The sequence below is a fragment of the Portunus trituberculatus genome, chromosome 17 (assembly GCF_017591435.1).
Source record: "Portunus trituberculatus isolate SZX2019 chromosome 17, ASM1759143v1, whole genome shotgun sequence".
Lineage (NCBI taxonomy): Eukaryota > Metazoa > Arthropoda > Malacostraca > Decapoda > Portunidae > Portunus > Portunus trituberculatus.
Window position 1 is genome coordinate 3,098,788 of NC_059271.1, and position 15,397 is coordinate 3,114,184.

General features: G+C 39.1%; 1 protein-coding gene across 1 annotated transcript in view; it reads left to right on the forward strand.

Annotated features, from left to right (window-relative positions):
- The first annotated feature begins 4,558 nt into the window (after window positions 1-4,558).
- Window positions 4,559-15,397, forward strand: part of LOC123505013 (TBC1 domain family member 25-like) — a 28,858-nt gene continuing 18,019 nt past the window's right edge. The window contains exon 1 of the mRNA XM_045256020.1: window positions 4,559-4,732. Within this exon, the coding sequence (XP_045111955.1) occupies window positions 4,670-4,732 (63 nt within the window). The 5' untranslated portion in view covers window positions 4,559-4,669. The remainder of the gene's footprint in view (window positions 4,733-15,397) is intronic.

Sequence of the window (15,397 nt, forward strand, 5' to 3'; positions counted from 1 at the left end):
CTGTCCAAGTCTTCCTGGAGTAGTTCGCAATCTTTGTCACATCTCACTTTTCTTAACAATTTTGCATCGTCTGCAAATAGGCTCACATAACTGGACACCCCATCCACCATGTCATTTATGTAGACCGCGAACATTACTGGTGCCAACACTGATCCCTGTGGAACTCCACTCTCCACCAAGCCCCATTCTGATGGTCTGTCCTTAATTATTGTTCTCATTTCTCTTCCTACCAAAAGTCTTCCATCCATTTTAGTAAACTGCCATGCACTCCTCCTACCATTTCAAGTTTCCAGATCAGTCTCCGGTGTGGTACCTTATCAAAGGCCTTTTTTAAATCCAGATATATTCCATCAGCCCAACCATCTCTTTCCTGTATTACATCTATCACCCTCGAATAGTAACATATCAGGTTTGTCGTGCATGAACGCCCTTTTCTAAAACCAAATTGACACTCACAAAGTATGTCATTTTTCTCCAAGAAGTCTGTCCATCTATTCTTCACCACCCTCTCACACATCTTAGCTACCACACTTGTAAGTGACACTGGTCTATAGTTCAATGGGTCTCTCTTGTTACCTGATTTATAGATTGGGACAATGTTAGCTCTTTTCCAGTCTTGGGGCACTACACCTTCCCTTAATGAGGCATCAATTACTTCACAAACTTTTTCTGCCAGTTGCTCCTGCATTCTCTTAAAATCCATCCTGATACCCCATCAGGTCCCACAGCTTTTCTCACTTCTAAACTCCCCATCATATTCTTGATCTCCTCCACAGTTACTTGAAACTCCTTCATAATCCCTTTCTGTTCCATTACCAGTGGTTTGTCAAAAGCAGTCTCCTTTGTGAATACCTTCCGAAAGCATCCATTCATAGCCTCTGCCATTTCCTGGGATCCTCACTGCATACTCCATTTACTTCTAAACTTTCAATACTTTCTCTATTTTTGATGTTGTTGTTCACATGTCTGTAAAAAGCCTTGGTTGGTCTTTACATTTATCAATTATATCCTTTTCTTGTTTCTTTCTTTCTTCTCTTCTAATCAACACATATTCATTTCTTGCTCTTTTGTAACTTTCCCACTGCTTAATCCGTCTTTTCCTTCTCCACCTCTTCCATGCATCCTCTTTTCTTGTTCTAGCCTTTTCACATCTATCGTTAAACCAGTCCTGCTTTCCAACTTCTCTATGTTGTCTTATTGGTACAAATTTTTCTCACCTTCTTTGTATATTTTTATAAATTCCTTCCACTTTTCATTTGCTCCTTAGCACTCTTGAATTTCATCCAATTTGTCTCTTGAAAGAATTTCTTTAGGTTTCCAAAATCTGTCTTGGCATAATTCCATCTTCCCACTTTATATTCTTCATTTCTTCTAGATTTCTCTTCATCTATCACCTTGAACTCCAAAACTGCATGATCACTCTTTGCTAAAGGGCACTCCACCCTCATCTCCTCAATGACCATTGGCTCTGTACTAAAGACCAAGTCCAGTCTTGACGATGCTCCCTCTCCTCCAAACCTAGTATCTTCTTTGACCCACTGAGTTAACACATTTTCCATTGCCAGTGTCAATAGTGTATTTCCCCATGTTGTCTCTGATCCTTCCATTGACCAGTCCTCCCAACACACCTCTTTACAATTAAAATCTCCCATCATTATAGTTCGTTCACAGCCACCCAACATTTCTTCCAGACATGTTCCTGTATCACTTATCATTTCTTCATATTCCTGTACTGACCATGCATTTGTCTTAGGTGGTACGTACACCACTATGTAGTGCCTCTTTTTCCTTCATTAGTTTCTGCTCTGATCTTTAGCACTTCTGCCTTTCCCATACCTTCTTTCACTTGATCCACCTTTATATCTTTTTAACCAGCAACATCACTCCTCCTCCCATCTTACCTACTCTATTTCTTTTCCAAACATTATATTTCCTTCTCCAACCATCATCAGGTCTTCTCCTCTCTCAGTTTTGTTTCAGTAAGACCCACAATATCTGGGTTCTTGTCCCTCAAGTAATCGTTGAGTTCTAAAATCCCGATATCACTCCATTTATGTTGGAATACATTACATTCCGCTCATACGTAAGTTTCTTTAGTCCTTTCTTGCTGTACTTTTCTGGGTTATGAACCACTTCCTCAGTCTCATATCCAAGATTCTCCAGAAAAACTCTTTCTTCTCCTCTTCTGTCCTCTCTTCATTTTTTTCAAAGCCTCCTTTCTCAACTCATTTAACATTTCTCTTTCCTTTTCACCGAGATCTCTTCTCAACCAAATCTTCCTTGTTGTTTCCTGCTGGGCTAGCCTCCATGACTTCTCCACCAATTCATCTACATCCTTTTGTGACTTAAGTTTGATTCTTATTGGCCTCATACCTTCTCCTGTGAACTTTCCAATTCTATGGAAGTCCTCTATTTCTTGTACTAGGTCTTTTCCCTCCTCCTGCACCACATTAATGATATTATTTATCACCTTTTTTATGTTTTTCTCTCTCTCCATTTTACTCGGTGTCTTATCCTGCTCTACACCAAATATCACCACACATCTCTTTTTGTCTACAGTTTCCCTCACCAATGTCTCATTTGACTTAATAACCTTCACCACTTTCTCAGCAATCTTCTCTTCTATGATCTGTTGATCTATAATTTGTGTGTGTGTGTGTGTGTGTGTGTTTCTCTCTCCATATGCAAAAAGGAAATCTGGCCAAGGGTAACGAAAACGATTAAACAGAAGGCCCCCACTTAGATGCCAGCCCCCATGCAGTTTGTTGTCTATCAGCAGTACAGCTTCAGGAAGGAAAATTTTTTGTTGTATATTTCACTGCCAGTTTGTAAAGTTCAGACAATTTTTTACTTTGTGTATATCAATGTTGATTTATTATTATTATTATTTTATCATAATTAAGTGATGTTTATACTTGTTTTATATTGATAAGTTTGGATATGATAGTATGTACAAACCATATTATAGTCGGATATTCTCTCTCTCTCTCTCTCTCTCTCTCTCTCTCTCTCTCTCTCTCTCTCTCTCTCTCCACCATTTTCAGCCATTGACGTCAGAAACATGCTTCAGGACTTCTGAATTTGCCATATGCTATCTAGTATTTTTAGTGGAAGATTGTTTTAATATATCCATTGTATTATTTATACGTATAACATGGTGTGATAACATTATAGAACAAAAAAAAAAAATCACGTATAGTTTTAGTTTATGATAATTATATACAAGTATCCTTTTTTTCAGTTTGCTCTAGATACGACTAATAAAGTAATATATGTATGTATATGCTTGATTGTCTCTTGTTCCCCTTTTTTTCTATTTTATTTACTTGCCGTTCACTGTTTTATCTATTTATTTACTTATTTACTTGTCTATTTTTAAGGTGACTGTCTTAATATTTATTTCTCAGTCAGACTCGCTTAAAGAACACGAAAGTTAGACAACAATGCACGGAATGATTGCTCTCTCTCTCTCTCTCTCTCTCTCTCTCTCTCACTGACCTAAATACTACTATTCTTGTGGTAAGACCCATATTAAACACTTTTTCCCCATTGTTTATCAGTTTTTTTTTTTTTTTCCCCGTCGTCTTATCTATATTTCATTGTGTAGCAAAATGAACGTTGACAGGAGCACGCATTAACCCCTTCAGTACCGTGACGCGTTTCCATATTCGCTTTTTACTATGGTGATTTTATACCGCATCAGAAACTTATTTGGGGAATTAAAATAGTAAAGACTGTGGCCATAAATCTTCTGGCTTCCATAAACCCTTCCTAATGCCAATAAAATGGTATAATCGTACACAAAACCTCAAGGTAAAAATGTGTCTCAGTATTGAAGAGGTTAAGGAATTTGGTGAGTTGTTATTGTACAGTAGGGAAATAAATAAGTTCGTACAATTATTATATCCTAGGGAAGCACCAAGGCACCACAATAAGGGGAGATAAACTGAGCAAGCTATAGTCTGGCATTTTAATTTCTTGCTTCTCATAACTTCTCTTGGCCTGTAATAAAATTGAGGTTATAAGGCACTTTTTTCGGATTTTTAGGGGAAGACCCATTAAAGAAAGTCATTCATAAACAAGTTAGATGAATAAAAAGCGAGGCATAAGAAATAATTATTACCCTCTCCGTATACTAACGATATTAACTGAGTTGCAGCGTACCATGACAAAATACATATAAATAAAACGATATAAATGTACCCGCAAAAACTTATTAACAACGCTACTGTGAATAATAAGGGAGCGATAATGGGGAAATATAAGTACCCGCGATCTCTCAATACACGACTGTTATCAACTAAACGTCATTACATCTAAACAAAATAAGTATAAAAAAAACAAGAGATAGAAAAAAAAAAGAACCAGTGAAATGCATCGAAAGCTACAATATGAATTAAAAAAAATAAAATAGATGAGAGCGTTTGCAGTACCTCAATACATCATAAAATAAATATAGAAAATAAGCAATAAAAAGTACTAGTAAAATTCATGGAGAACTACAAAATTTGATGTATAAAAAGTGACGAGAGAGAAATAAATGAAAGTGCCGGCGGTCTCTGGTTGTAGTGGCAGTATTGGCCGAGCCGCGGTGTGTCATGGAGGCGTCAGCTGGCATCGGGTAGCGGCCACACTCTGCCACACCTTCCCCAGCCCACTGACACACGCAATGGCAGCATCCTTGACCACAGCAACCCCCTCGAGGGACGCTGTCAGAATCAAAGTCATCCAGGTGAGGGAACTAATTAATTGGTTCCATCAGGTGACCTTCTCCCTCTTTCTCTCTCCTCTCTCCCTTCTCACCTGTATTGTTTTGTGTATACCTGTGTGTGTGTGTGTATGTATGTATGTGTGTCTGTCTGGAGGTGTGTGGCTGTGGGTGGCGTGAGGGACGGTGGTGTGGTGGTGGTGGTGTAGTGTTGCGAGTGTGCCAGCTGTCAGGTGGTGTACAGGTGACAGGTGGTGGATGTGTTTCTGTCTAACTGGCAACTGAGAAGCTTAAAAAAAATCACGGCTGCCATGAAAATAATAACAATAAATAACTTTCCACTGACAGCATAAAGTGGAGACAAGGCAGAGATACACAGCATTAGTAAGGAAAACGCTAGTGACAAAACCACCCTTATGACACCCCTCCCACCTCCTACACCCCCCCAGCCAGCACCTAAGGAGCGGGAAGATGCAGTGAATTAACTTACTGAGGAAGGGTTTAACCAGGTGGCACTCACAGATGTCCTAAACACTTGTGCCACCCCACCCCTCCTCCCTCCCCCACTGCCTGAAGGTCGTGTATTTGCTTAGTTGCCTAGTTGTATTGTACAAGGTTTGAGCAGGCCTCATAGTGTCCTGTCCCCATTTCTTCATTTATCAAATTTTTCCTTAAAGTTCTGCACATTATGTGCTGTAACAACTTAATTATTCAGTGCATTCCATTTCTCCACCATTCTGTGTGGAAAACTGTATTTTCCAATATCCTTCACACACTGCCTCATTCTGATCTTCTTTACATGACTTCTTGTCCTTCTATCTTCTGTCACCAGCACCAAGTCTTCCTCGTCTATCTTTTCAATATCTTTGACTATCTTGTACATTGTTATTAGGTCTCCTCATTCTCTTCTATCTTGTAAGGTTGGCAGTCCCATTTCCTTCAGCCGTTCTTCATATGTGAGGTCCTTTAGTTCCAGCACTATCTTTGTAGCAATCTTCTGTATCCATTTTAATCATCTTATATCTTCTTTAGAGCTTGGAGACCACACCACAGCTGCATATTCCAGCTTGGGACGTATCATGCTTGTGATGATTTTTTTTCATCATATCTTTGTCCATGAATTGAAATGCCACTCTTATATTAGTGTGTGTGTGTGTGTGTGTGTGTGTATTTACCTTGTTGTATATTACTGGGTTGGGGTGGGGCTCATAGTGACCTGTCTCCATATCTACTTTTATCCAACTTTTCCTTACATTTTTGCAGACTTAATGCTGTTACAGTCTCTTCACTCAATCCATTCCAGATGTCCATCACCTTATTTGGGAAACTGAACTTTTCAATGTTCCTCAAACATTGACTCTTCATGATCCTCTTGGGGTGTCCTTTTGTCTGTCTATCTCCATCTTCTGCCAGTGATACCAGGTCTTGTCTATCTATCTTTTCCATAATGTTTACTAACTTATACATCATTATTAGATCTCTCTCCCTCTGTCCTTTTAAGTTGGTAGCCCCATTTCCTTCACTCTTTTTTCATAGGTAAGGTCCTTCATCTCAGCCACCATCTTTGTAGCTGTCCTCTTGATATCCTTTTGTATGTGTTGTGACCAGTGCCGTTTCTAGGCACAGGCGACACAGGCGGTCGCCTGCGCCATTTCTGGGGCGCCAAATTCATCCAAAATTAATATTGTTCATCATAATGTGCTGTCACAGCTCAAAACCATTTACATTGTTTTGGTTTTCCCTGGGACGCTTGTAATTCCTGCACTCTGGTGTCTTCCTACTGTCTTGGCTCGCCTGGAGGGCTCCAGCCTGTACTGTAGCTCAGTAGCTGTATCTGACAAGTGCCTACATACACAGTGTGAGAGTGCTCCAGCTGGCTCTCGCGACACGCACTCGGTTACCTGAGTGCCTCTACTCACCTGGCCCTTTACATACAACGCTAACGGACCCATGCTGGCATATCTTGCTCCTGGGAGGAGCCTCATGCAGGAAGTTTGTCCTTGCCTCTTCCTCCGACCAGCGGTTTCTTCCACTGCCATGAACTGTGTGAGCTGTCCACCCTTTTATGTTTGTAAATAAAGGAGGTGAAGTTAGTGAAGCCTGCCTTTAGTAGACCACCCTCCCTCTCCCCTGCCTGCAAGTGTCTTGTCCTCCAGCCTCAGTGTGTAGATCACAAAAATCCTTGTCGAAAAAGCCAAAAATAAGCCAATCAAGATAAAAGATAATAAGATAATGGTGTTATTCTATTAAAATTTACAAAAATCATTAGTATACTTTTGAGTCTATATATACTTTTCCTTATTGTGTATGCATATACGTGAAGATGATTTATTAATAAAGTATATTGTTTTTGTTGTGGAACTTGTGATGCTAGTTGTGTTCGAAATTGTTTAGGTTATTATTTCCAGCCTGAGAGGGGGCGCCATAACGAATTCTTGCCTGGGGCGCCTGATGAACTAGAAATGGCCCTGGTTGTGACCATACAACTGCTGCATATTCAAGTCTGGGTCTTATCATAGTGGTTGTGATCTTTTTCATTATACTGCTATGTGTGTGTGTGTGTGTGTGTGTGTGTGTGTGTGTGTGTATTTACCTAGTTGTAGTTTTACAGGGCCTGGGCTTTATGCTCGTGTGGCTCCGTCTCCATATCTACACTTATCCAATTTTTCTTTAAAACTATGCACACTCGTTGCTGACACCACTTCTTCACTCAAACTGTTCCACGTCTCAACACATCTTTGTGGGAAACTATATTTTTTAACATCTCTCAGACATTTTCCCTTTCTCAGCTTTTTACCATGCGATCTTGTACTTCTAATGTCATATTTTTCTGTCAGGATCAGTTTCTCATTATCCACTTGGTCCATTCCATTAATCAATTTATAAACTTGTATCAGATCCCCTCTCTCCCTTCTCTGTTCCAGGGTTGGTAGATCCTTTAGTCTCTCCTCATATGTCATCCCTTCAAATTCTGGATCTTGATCTTGATCTTGATCTTGATGGTACAGGTGACGCAGAATTTCTTCTGGGTCAGGCCTTTGTATCGGCAGCTCCTGTAGGGAACATAAAGAACACCAGACAACAAAGAGGGCAATCACCATCTTTCACACCACTAGTTCCTGCATCTGGCACGCCACATTCTCTCCAGGAACTCTTTCACAGCCTCAATCATCCTTTCATTCGTCTCCCCACACAGTCCCAGCAGCAACACCATTCCTGTCATCTCCACTCTGTCATGCCCCAGCTCACTCACCACCACTTGCATCATCTCATACCTGTCTCTGGCATACTTCACACACTCCAGCACCACATGTTCCACTGTCTCATCCTCTCCCAAGTCACACATCTGGCACACTTTGCTGCGGGACTCAGACCATCTATAATTCCTTGCATTCACATCCATGCACTGTGCCCTAGCTCGAAGAGAAGATCACCACCCAGGCTTCCCTCATACCACTTTTCATACATTGGGGCCTCTTTCTCTCTATACCATACCAAGGTACTCTTTTGCTCCATCCTATTTCTCCAGTCATCCAGTCCCACACCTTTCACTACTCTGTCTATCTCACTCTTCCACTTCCTTACATCCCATTCTCTACCTTCTCCATTTCTAACAATCATACTCCAGTCTCTCTCTAAATGTCTTCCTTCTACCTGTTGAAAAAACCCAACTACTTACTAACTCACTCTTTGCTACCAGCCTGACACACCTCTTCCCCCCACTTGCTACTCCTGACATTCCACAGAAACACTTTTCTCACTATCCTTGCATCATTCATTCGTTCTAACCTAGCCTTATACCTTAGGGTCGCTTTCACATATCTCTCTCTAAAAGTGCTCCAACCCATATCACCCCTAAGGGCCTCTACTGCTGCATATCTAGGTGCATTAAGTGCCATTCTTGCAACTCTATTCTGCCCTATTTCTAACTTATCTTGTTCACTCTCATTCCAAGCAATCACATCCATACCATACATGATGCTCGGAACAGCCACGCTCTTCCAAACTTCTTGCAGCACGTCATATTTACTCGCCCTCATCCTTGCTGCACTTCCTAGACGACCTACCCACTGATTTGCCATACTTATCTTCTCATTCTTAATCTTTACACAGCCATCCGGACTCATCCACATCCCCAGATACTTATATTCATCTGTCTGCTGCACCTCATTCACTCCTAATCTCCACACATGGTTCCTCTCATCCTCTGACCTATTCACAACCATTACCTTACTCTTTTCACTAATAAATCTCACTCCAAAATCTCTTCCATACCCATCTACTACATCAAGCATACTCTGTAGCTCTTCTGCCGACTCACTCATGACTACAACATCATCTGCATACAAGAGCACACCTATCTTATCATTTCCCACATTTACGCCTGCATTCATTCTTCTCATTCTAGCAGCCAATTCTTCTGTATATAAGCTAAAGAGGGTTGGTGATAATATGCAACCCTGCCTAACTCCTCTTTCACTCTTCACCCAGTCTGTCTCTATATCCCCTAGTTTATACTTAGCTCTTGTATCCACATACATACTTCTCACTATGTTAACTATCTTTGCACTTAACCCAATCTTTTCTAACACCCTACCTAGCATTTCTCTGTTTACCCTATCATATGCTTTCTCTATGTCTAGGAAACCTAAGTATAGTTTGCTACCATCCCTTTTCTTTCTCTCAATCAATTCATTCACCACAAACAGATTGTCTTCTGCTCTCCTGTCCACTCGGAATCCATTTTGCTCTTCGCCTAACACTCCAACTCTCTCAATCCATTTGCACAATCTCTCATTCAACACCGCACTGAACACTTTGCCTACTGTGTTAACTAACGCAATCGGCCTGTAGTTCCTCAACTCATTCTTACTCTTATATCCTCCCTTATGCAATAAGGTCTCCCTGCATTCATTCCACATTCTCGGCACTCTCTCCTCCTCCCACACCTGGTTGAACAACTCAGTCATCCTATCAATCACTACTTCTCCATTTTGTACATTTCATACGGTATCTCATCCGGTCCTGCTGCCTTCCCATTCTTCTGCTTCTTCACACATTTCTCCACCTCCTCCCTGCTGATCCTTTCATTCAACTCATCTGCATCCTTTCTCTCCAGTGACACATGTCCTTCATCCACATCAAAGACCTCACTTACACCTCCAATCTCTTCCCAAACTCTTTTATTGCCCTTCTCATTTCTTCCTTATCAGTCACCACTGCCCCATTCACCTTCAGGCTCTCCACATTCTCACTGTTAGGCATCCCCTCACCCCTCAGGAATCTATACCATTCTCACCCACCTTCCATACCTTTCTCTCTAAGGGACTGAATCACACTTCTTGTAGCCATTTTTTGTAGACTCTCCAACTTCCTTATGTGTTTCTTTTTATGAGGGATCCACACTACTCCTGCATATTCCAATCTGGGTCTTATTATAGTACTTATCAATTTCTTCATCATTTCTTTGTCCATGTAGTGAAATGCTACTCCAATATTCCTTAGCAAACTATATGTCTCTCTGAAAATTTTATCAATATGGCTTACCGGTGTGTGTGTGTGTGTGTGTGTGTGTGTGTGTGTGTGTGTGTGTGTGTGTGTGTGTGTGTGTGTGTGTGTATTCACCTACTTGTATTCACCTAGTTGTAATTTTTAGAGTGCCTGGGTATTATACTCGTGTGGCCCCGTCTCCATATCTACACACATCCGACTTTCCTTTAAAACTATGCACACTCCTCGCTGACACCACCTCCTCACTCAGACTATTCCACACCTCCATACATCTCTGTGGGAAACAATATTTCTTCACATCTTTCAAGCATATTCCCTTGGCTATCTTTTTACTATGCGATCTCGTAGTTCTATTTAAATTTTCCTTTCTCAACATCATTTGCTCATTATCCACTTCATCCAGTCCGTTCAACAGTTTATAAACCTGTATTAAATCTCCTCTTTCTCTTCTTTGTTCCAAGGTAAGCAAATTCATTTCTTTTAATCTCTCCTCATAGGTCATTTCTGCCAATTCCGGAACCATTTTGTTGCCATTCTCTGCAATCTCTCCAACTTCCTTATATGCTTCTTTTATAAGGGGACCAAACCACTCCAGCATATTCCAATCTTGGTCTAATCACAGTACTAATTAATTTCTTCATCATATCTTTATCCATATAATGAAAGGCTAATCCAATATTTCTAATCAAATTATATATTTCTCCAAACATCTTGTCAATATGAGCCTCAAACTGCCCATGGTCTTGTATTATCACTCCCAAATCCTTTTCCTTTTCCACCTTTTTCAACACTACTCCTTCACCCATCTTATATGACCCTCTTGGCCATCTTCCACTCTTCCCATCTCCATTACATGACTTTTGCTCAGATTAAATTCCATCTCCCACCTCTTGCTCCACTCCCAAATCTTATCCAGATCTGCCTGTAAAATTTCACAATCTTCTTCACTCTTCACACACCTACACAATTTTGCATCATCCGCAAACAAATTAATATAACTGTTTACTCCTCTGGCATATCATTAATATAGACAAGGAAAAGTATTGGTGCCAGCACTGAACCTTGTGGGACTCCACTCTCCACCACCAACCAGTCCGACTTTGCATCCCTTATTACCGTTCTCATCTCCTCCATCTCAAGTAGTTTTCCATCCACTTTAACACTTTTCCTTCAGTCCTCCATAAATCTCTAATTTCCATAGCAATCTCATGTGAGGTACCTTGTGAAAAGCTTTTTTCAAATCCAAATATACACAGTCCATCCATCCCTCTCTCTCTTGTATTTTGTCAACCACTCTCGAATAAAAGCTCAGTAGATTCATTACACATGACCTCCCTTTCCTAAAGTCAAATTGATGATCCGATAATAACTTATGATCCTCCAAGAACCGTATCCAATATTTTTTATCACCCTCTCACAAATCTTACTGACCACACTTGTTAAAGACACAGGTCTATAGTTAAGAGGCTCTTCCTTACTGCCTCCCTTATAAATGGGCTCCACTTCAGCTCTCTTCCACTCCACCGGTACTTCCCCCGTTTCTAATGAGCACCTTATAATATCATATAATGGATCAATCAATTCTTCTCTACATTCCTTCAATAATTTCTAATGAGCACCTTATAATATCATATAATGGATCAATCAATTCTTCTCTACATTCCTTCAATAATTTGCCTGAAACTTCATCTGGTCCCATCGCTTTATCATCTTTAAGTTCCTCCAACATTTTGTATAACTCCTTTTTAGGTATCTTAATGTCATCCATGTGCACATTTCCTTCTACATTTTAAGGCTTTACAAACATTGTTTCTTTAGTAAATACTTGTTGAAACCTATTATTTAGCAATTCTGCGATATTCTTAGGGTCATCTACTATCCCTTGCTCTCCTTTTAATCTTTCAATGGACTCTCTCTTTTAAGTTTACCATTTATGAACCTGTAAAACAATTTTGGATTGTCTACAATATCTTTTTCAAATTTTCTTTCTTCCTCCCTCCTTACCCTCACATACTCATTTCTTGCCACTCTATAATTCTCCTTATTTAGTATATTCCTGCTCTTTTCCATCTTTTCCAAGCCACATCTCTCTTTTCTTTAGCCTTAACACAAGTTGCATTAAACCAATCCTTTCTTCCTTCCTCTCTCGGTTTATACTTTGGTACAAATTTCATAACTCCTTCTTTATAATATTTCATAAAAATCTCATATTTTTTTGCACTTCTCTGATTTGTAACATCTCCTCCCAATCTAATGTTCTGAAATAATTTTTCAAACTTTCTGTGTCCATCTTTCTATAATTCAATCTACCACTCCTGTATGTCTCATCTCTCCTTCGCTGTGTTATTGCCATCTGCATTTCCATAACCACATGATCACTCTTCCCAATGGACATTTGTATTGTATATCTCCACATAGGTACACTTCTCTTGTTAACACCAAATCCAGTCTAGCGGTTCATCATCTCCTCTATATCTAGTATTTTCTTCACCCTCTGTTCCATCATATTTTCCATCATTAGATTAAGAATCTCTCTCCCATGCTTCCTCTCCAACACCACTTACTAGATTTTCCCAATCCACCTCCTTACAATTAAAATCTCTACTAGTATCACCTTTCTTTTCCAGTTAATACACTTTCCAAACTCTGTAAAGTATCCTTGATCATATTGTCGTATTCCTTAATGTCCAAGAATTTGTTTTAGGAGGTACATAGGTCACCATGATTATTAATTCTTTTCCATCACTTTTTAACAGTATGCTTATCACTTCTGCATTGTTCTTCCCGTACCAAACCTTATCCACATTTATCTCCTTCTTCGTCATAATCATAACTCCTCCTCCACCTTTACCCTCTCTATCCTTTCTCCATATATTATATTTATTATCCAAATTTACCTTTTGTTTTCTCATGTAATTTTGTCTCAGTCAAACACACTATATCAGGCTTCTCCACCATCACATAGTCTTGCAATTCCAATCTACTTGACAGTATCCCATCTATATTAGTATACATTACGGTCCACCTACTGCTCCCTCTAGGGGTTCCTCTGCATTCCTTCTTTCCACATACCATTTTCTGACTCTCTCTCCTATAACTCTCCAAAAAAACTTTTCTTTTTCCTCTTCAGACCGTTCATCATTTTTCCTTCTCGCCTCTTTCAACAATTCATTATATCTTCTCTCTTCCTCATTTCTATTTTTCTTACGTACACCTCTTTACCCTCTACCTCTCTTAATTTTGATGTTCTATATAAAATGTCCTTCGCAGATTGTTGTGACTTCAGTACTACTTTAATTGGTCTCCTTACTCCCTCCTTATACGGACCCAGTCTATGGATCTCTTCCACTTCTTCTTGTAGATCTTTTTTTTTTCATCATCATTTAGATTTTTTAACAGATCTCTTACCGTTTTCAATTCTTCTTAATTCTCTTAGGCTTATATGTTATATTTTGTTCTTTCATCCCAAATATTATCACACTCTTCTTCTTTTCTGCTATTTCTCTTATCAATGTTTCCTTATTCTTCATAACATTAACCAGTTCCTTAGACCTTTCTTTTTTGTCTTCATTCAACTGATCTTTAATTATTTCTTGTAATCCAACCATCTCCGCTTCCCTCGACTCAGTCCATTGTGTTTTCTTCAGTTCCCACTCTCTTTTAAACTTCTCACTTTGCTCACCGATCATTTCCTTAAAGTCATCTTTCTCCTTTACAACTTTCTCCTTTTTCTCCTCCAACTGTCTCTTGTATTTTTCGACCTCCTCTCTTAAGTGTGCATTCTCATCCACCAATCGTTTTTCATTTTCCTCCAATCTCCTGACTCTTTCCTTCAAAGCCTTGTGGAATTCTCTATCTTGCTCCTCCTCACTCCTTTGAACTTTTAATTCCTTCACCAACTTCTCAAATTTCTTCTCTAATATTACCAATCTACCTTGCATTGTTGCCCCTGTTGATGATGGACTCATATTTTGAATGGCTACTTTTGGTTTTGCTCCCTGGGACTCCTCAGCATATTTTGAATTTGGGAACTTATTTCTTACGGGTCTATCCATTTCACTCTTCCTGGGAGCGTGTGGGTGTGTGGTGGAGTTCACTGGTGGCCAGGCCTGGTAGCTTGTGTGTGTGTGTGTGTGTGTGTGTGTGTGTGTGTGTGTGTGTGTGTGTGTGTATTTTCTAATAATTTAATGACATTAGGAAGGGTGGATGAAAGGCAGTCCCAAATGCCTTCAAAACATACACAAACTGTCCCACAATCCTCTCAAAACATGGCAAACTGTTAAAATCAGGGTTGGCAATGATTAAATCAAATTGATTTAATCAAATGATTAAATCATTGATTTTTTTACAAAAAAAATCATGATTTTTTTTTTTTTTATTTTTTTGATTTTTTACTAAAAAGTATTCCATAAGTTAAATGATGTGCTCCAAGGATGGTAAAGTAAAACAACCTATTCATGTGCAATTATTCATTTATTCCCTTCATGGTATATACCAGTAAATAAATAAATAAATTAAATAAAAAATAACACCTTTTGCAGGTGACAACATTAACCTTTTGAATCTCACTTTGTATGTCTCTGGTAAAGCAAGGAAAGCAACATGACTTGAACAAGCATATACTGTAGATGCCACTGAGCTGGTAATCTCAGAAAAGCAACCTGCAGAGGCACTGACTGTGACTGACCAACTGGTGGAAAATACATGTACTGTACTGAGCTTAGTGAGTTCTCTTGCTCTAATGTTGCCAACTTGCCATATGTTTTTTACTAGGTAAAAATCAGCCTCCTTTAGTCTTTACTAACTTGGGATTCAATGTATCATAATAATAACCAAGGTTAGCAACCAAACAGTAACAGAATAAAAGTAGATATTCTTCTGTGTGGTAATAATATAAAATGCTGTCATGAAAATAACTTCAGGCAACTCTGTCTGTCCTAAACCTGGTCCTGTACCAACTACAAACAAGTATTGAACACGTATGTATCAGGATCCTTGACTGTGCTCACACTTACACGCCCTAAACTCAAACTTAAAGTAACCTATGGAGATTTTCAAATCACTCAGTAGGATATATATATATATATATATATATATATATATATATATATATATATATATATATATATATATATATATATAATTTTTTTTTTTAATAAAAAAATCAAATAAATAAAA